The 4,910-nt window shown below is 40.9% G+C and overlaps 1 protein-coding gene across 3 annotated transcripts; it reads left to right on the top strand.

Annotated features, from left to right (window-relative positions):
- The first annotated feature begins 125 nt into the window (after positions 1 to 125).
- tspy (testis specific protein Y-linked) lies at positions 126 to 4,538 on the top strand. 3 transcript variants are annotated; one of them, XM_067395026.1, is made up of 7 exons: positions 126 to 1,447; positions 1,945 to 2,022; positions 2,878 to 2,980; positions 3,078 to 3,232; positions 3,382 to 3,458; positions 3,568 to 3,707; positions 3,796 to 4,538. In XM_067395026.1, the coding sequence occupies exons 1-7, from the start codon at positions 593 to 595 to the stop codon at positions 3,957 to 3,959; spliced, it is 1,572 nt and encodes a 523-aa protein (XP_067251127.1). In that variant the 5' UTR covers positions 126 to 592; the 3' UTR covers positions 3,960 to 4,538. The 3 variants fall into 3 exon arrangements, with proteins under 3 accessions (XP_067251127.1, XP_067251125.1, XP_067251126.1); XM_067395024.1 differs by having other exon boundaries at positions 135 to 1,447; positions 2,878 to 2,989; XM_067395025.1 differs by having other exon boundaries at positions 212 to 1,447; positions 2,878 to 2,989; positions 3,571 to 3,707.
- Positions 4,539 to 4,910: the final 372 nt, after the last annotated feature.

The following is a 4,910-nucleotide window of genomic DNA, read 5'->3' as shown; positions in this document are numbered from 1 at the left end:
GACTTTTTTTTCCAGAGAAGTACACACTATATAATATCAAGTTTTGCTTCTCCTAAACTAAAATATAATATAAAAAGGTTTCAGTAAGAAATATTTCACAAATGCGTAATTGCAACGCGATGGTGATGTTCTCAATGAAAATGGCTCGTCACCAACTGCAATACCACGTCTATGATTGGTCGAGAGATTTTTGCGCGGTGCATTTCAGCCAATCAGAGCATTGTTTTCTCGCTCGTATGTAAAGCCTCAGATAAATGGCGAACGGAAGGGCAAACTGTAAACAAATACTACAGAACTGGGCATTTTAGACGAATTGTGACTTTTAAGGGAAAAATAACTCAAAGTTGCGAATACTTTCAAAATACAAACGGAAATAATTGATAAATCGACAGTCAGCGAGAATATGAACTAGCCTCATGCAGCGCTAGGAAGCTACCTGGGCCTGCTGACATTTGCGCAGAATTGGATATTGGAAGTGCTGTAATGCGAACGCGGGCTAGGGACAGAGACCCGCACAGTTAACATAATTATCACTTAGAATCTGTTTTAAAATCATAATTTACGTCTGATAAATCTACAACTAGTCAGTATCATGAGTACAAACTCGGACAGCAGCCAGCCGTCCGAAATTATCCAGAGAAAAAGAAGTGCAAGTCCGAGTGGACAGAGTGAGTCCACGCTGCTCAAGCAGCCGAAAGTAAGTGATGAGGAACCAAGAAATGAGTCGCATGAAGATGCAGAACCCGAGAAAGTTGGGAATGGTGAGCCAAAACATGAAGCTGAGCTCCCTGAAGGAACTGAAGAGAAGGATGTCGTAATTCAGGATGAAGCAGCCGCACAGGAGGAGAGCACGAGACCGGCTGGTGGAGGTGAGAGCGCGCGCCAGCAGTCAGATTACGCTGCCATCGCCGCAGCAGAGGCGCTTGCGAGTCTGACCGGTGGAGACGGGGACGAAGACTGTAAAGAAATGCCCTGTTCGTCCAAAAAAGCGAGCCGAGAGAAATCAAGGGATAAGTCCAATCGTCCAGGTTGCTCTCAGAGCGAGAGAAGGACGGAGGCAGCCGCGGCGGACAGCTCCTCATCCCTGTTGATCTGCGAGGACAGAGAAGACCCAGAGCAGGCATCGTTTGTGGATGATGATGATGAGGAGGAGGAGGAGGATGAAGACTCCCTTCCTGGCTCTTCCTCCACAGCCAGTTCGTCTGTCGCCTCTGAGAATGAGGATAACGAGGACGGTGAGTGTGCCATAGTGTCGGTGAAGATGGCCCCGGAGGTGCGGCAGTCAGTCGCGCTGCTCGCACAGGTACAGATGCGGCTGGATGCTCTGGAGAAGAAAGGCGCGCGTCTGCATCAACGTCTGGAGATGAAACTGAGCCGCCAGCGACGCCCTCACCTGGACCAGCGCAGCGCCATCACGCAAGCTATCCCAGGCTTCTGGGTCACTGCTGTATCCTTTAACACAGTGTGCGAATTATTCAATGACTTTCAGAAGTGTCAACTTTTAAAAATCATTTCGTTCAGGAAATAGGGCCCTTGAGTTTGAGGTTTGTCTCGCGAGGTAGTCTATGTGTTTATCTTTAATCATAGTAACAGTACTTATTTTGTAGATATATATGGTCCATATGTTGTTCGCTCACTGGCGGTATGCATTTACATATATTTGTAAAAACAAACTTAGTTTGACTGCAGTCTCTATGAAATGTTTTTAAGAATCCTTTGGAAAAGAACTGACAGAAAAAGTCAAGGAACGTGTTATTGGATGCACTCTTTGACATACCTTACGACAAATTTCCACAAAAGATCATTTGTTAGTTTATGTAGACTGTATTGGCCTTACAGGTTGTTGTTTATCCATCTGCATCAAAATGTTGGAACCAAATGATGCTGGATTACAGATTTGTTGTCCTATTTTACATAATGTGCACTTAACTTGGAACCAATCAGCTTCTGAATCACCCACATCTATCAGCACAGATCGATGAGTCTGATGAAGACGCTCTTAGCTACATGACTAATTTAGAGGTAAAACTTTTCCTCCCTTTTTTCCCTTGCTTAAAGGGTTAGTTAACTCAAAAATGAAAATTCTGTCATTGATTACTTGCCTTCATGTCGTTCCACATCTGTAAGACCTTCGTTCGTCTTCAGAAACACAAATTAAGATCTTTTTGATGAAGTCTGAGAGGTTTCTGTCCCTCCATAGAGATCCAATGCAACTACCACTCCAAGGTCCAGAAAGGTAGGAAAAAGTTATCATCAAAGTACTCCATGTGACTCCAGTGGCTTAAACTCAATTTTACGAAGCGACGCAAGTTCTTTGTTTGCGCAAAAAAAACATCATCTACCACTTTATTTACAAAAACATTGATCTGCAAAGCGTTTACAAGAGCTTCAAGATGCATGTGTTGTTCAGACGCGCGCATCAACTGAATGCACATGCGTGAGTGTTCACAAGAGCATCATGACGCATGCTTTTTGTGTTCACGCGAGAACTGACATTGTGTGAACATGCTTTGGATAATATTATTTTGTAAATAAAGTGGTAAATTATGTTTTTTCGCAAACAAAGCCCTCACGTTGCTTCATAAAATTGGGTTTAAGCCACTGGAGTCACATGGAGTACTTTAATAATGACTTTACTACCTTTCTGGACCTTGGAGTGGTAGTTGCGTTGGATCTCTATGGAGAGACAGAAACCTCTCAGACTTCATCAAAAAGATCTTAATTTGTGTTCCGAAGATGAACGGATCTTGCGGATATGGAATGACAAAAGGGTGAGTAATAAATGACATAATTTTCATTTTTGGGTGAGCTAACCCTTTTAACCTGTTTTCAAAACGGCAAATGATTTATATTTCTAATATGCTTGTCATTAAACAGATCGAGTCTTTCAAGAACAACAAACTTGGATACCGCATCTGCTTCCATTTCCGGCGAAATCCGTTCTTTCAAAACAAAATGATCGTGAAAGAACTTCATCTTGGTATGGGAGGTGAGCTGACCCCTATCACATCACCTCTCTTTTCATGAATCATTGAAATTACTTTATCATCTGTATGTGCTTTTTTTTTTTTCCTCAGGGTCTCCGGTGTCCTTCTCAAACCCAATTTTGTGGCACAGAGGACAGAACCTGGTCGGGAGTGGAGAACCTCGTCGAACATCACAGGGAGTCTACCAGAGCTTCTTCCATTGGTTCAGTGATCACAGCAACCCAGGAAGGGATGACATAGCACAGGTACATCTCTCGTGAGGTTAGGTACAGGAAGTGAAATACACGAACAAAAGAGCGCTATAACCCAACAAATCAGAATGAGCTGGGCGAAACAAAATGATGATGAAGGATGATGTTTTAAAAACCCATTGACTCCATCTCTTTGGCTCTAGATCCTGAAGGAAGACCTGTACAGAAACCCTTTGAGGTACTACCTGACTCCACTGTGGGAGCCACGAGAGAATGGCAGGTAATCGCCAGCCTAAGACATTTTAATTTCTCCTCCATATTCTCCTAAATATCTTTTTAGATTTTCCTAAATATTTAATTATTATATTTAACCAAATTTCTTTGTCCAGCAGCGCTGCCAAACCTAAGGGCAGCAATAACGGAGACGAGTGTGTGATCATCTCAGATTCTGATGATGATGATGATGATGAGGAGCAGAATAGCCAAAACTTGGGGCAGGAGGATGATGAAGGGGATGACCAAGTCAGAGGTGAGGTTTCCTTTTCACACATAGTGTAAGCAATGAAAAGTGGATTTCATTTTCTAAACCATCATGTTTGATCATATTTTTCTTCCAGGTTCAGAAGAGAATGACCGAGATGAAGGGGAATCCTCCTATGAGGAGAGAGATGAAGAAGTGGATGTTGAGGAAGTAGAAGAGTCACGTGACTCCGGTGGCTGTGAGGTCAGAGAGCAAGGACAGGAAGAGGAAGATATCGATGTCGACGAAGATAAGAGTTAGGACCTGGTGTTGTCTCAGTTTCTTTTTATGCAGAATAGCATCATTAGATTTTTCTATGATCTATTTTACTGATTGTTTTCTGGATAAATTAAGAATCTGTTTAAAATAAGAAGTGGTTTAACCAATGTCTTTATTGTAGATGGTACGTTCTGTAGATATAAGATCATGAATATTCACATTCAGTGTGTGCACTCCTTCAAAAACGTAGTTTCTTTAAGATTTTACACAACTTTGCGTTAACAGATTTCACTGAGGGCTACTGATACCCATGATACACCTCTTTTATCTCTGAACTGACTGTTTAAAGCTTGGGATTATAGACTGCACTTAGTTTAGTTGTTTTTGGTTAGTTTAGAGTCCAGGTTGTTGTCATTTTTTTATGGTTGTATGGAATACAGTTGAATCATGTGTCACTAACATGTATGTTTTCATAGCAGGAGGCTACATAATCATTACCAGTTATAAAAACACACCATGCTTTCCTGTTTGTACACTTAAGGGCCTAATCATATTCGTCAGTCATTGCTATAATATTTTTGGTTAATTGTTGTTTTTTTTTTTTTTTTATTATTATCCACATTTACAGAATTCTAGCATCATGAACTGCGTTGTTATTGTCTTGTCTTATTTTTCATAAATTCTACCACCACATTTTAGCTGTAAGGAAAAAGGTCAAACATTCTCAAATGCACTTCGTTCTGAACCAAAACTAGATAACTCAGGGATGTTTACTCTTTTTACCCTCCTTATAGATGTGTTTTCCTTCATAAATTGCATTCATTCAATGTTGTGTCTTTAATACATAATACCTTATGAATGTTTGTTTATTGATGAACATTTAAATAATTGTAGTTTTATTTCACCTTGTTTACATAAGCAGCTAAAATCCTGACACTGTTATTCCTGCTGTGGGGTTCAGTGTCATGTGATCCTTTTAAACTACTTGTCATT

The sequence above is a fragment of the Chanodichthys erythropterus genome, chromosome 9, assembly GCF_024489055.1.
Source record: "Chanodichthys erythropterus isolate Z2021 chromosome 9, ASM2448905v1, whole genome shotgun sequence".
Classification (NCBI taxonomy): domain Eukaryota; kingdom Metazoa; phylum Chordata; class Actinopteri; order Cypriniformes; family Xenocyprididae; genus Chanodichthys; species Chanodichthys erythropterus.
The sequence above is the reverse complement of the archived record's forward strand: the minus strand, read 5'-3'. Positions and strand labels throughout refer to the sequence as shown.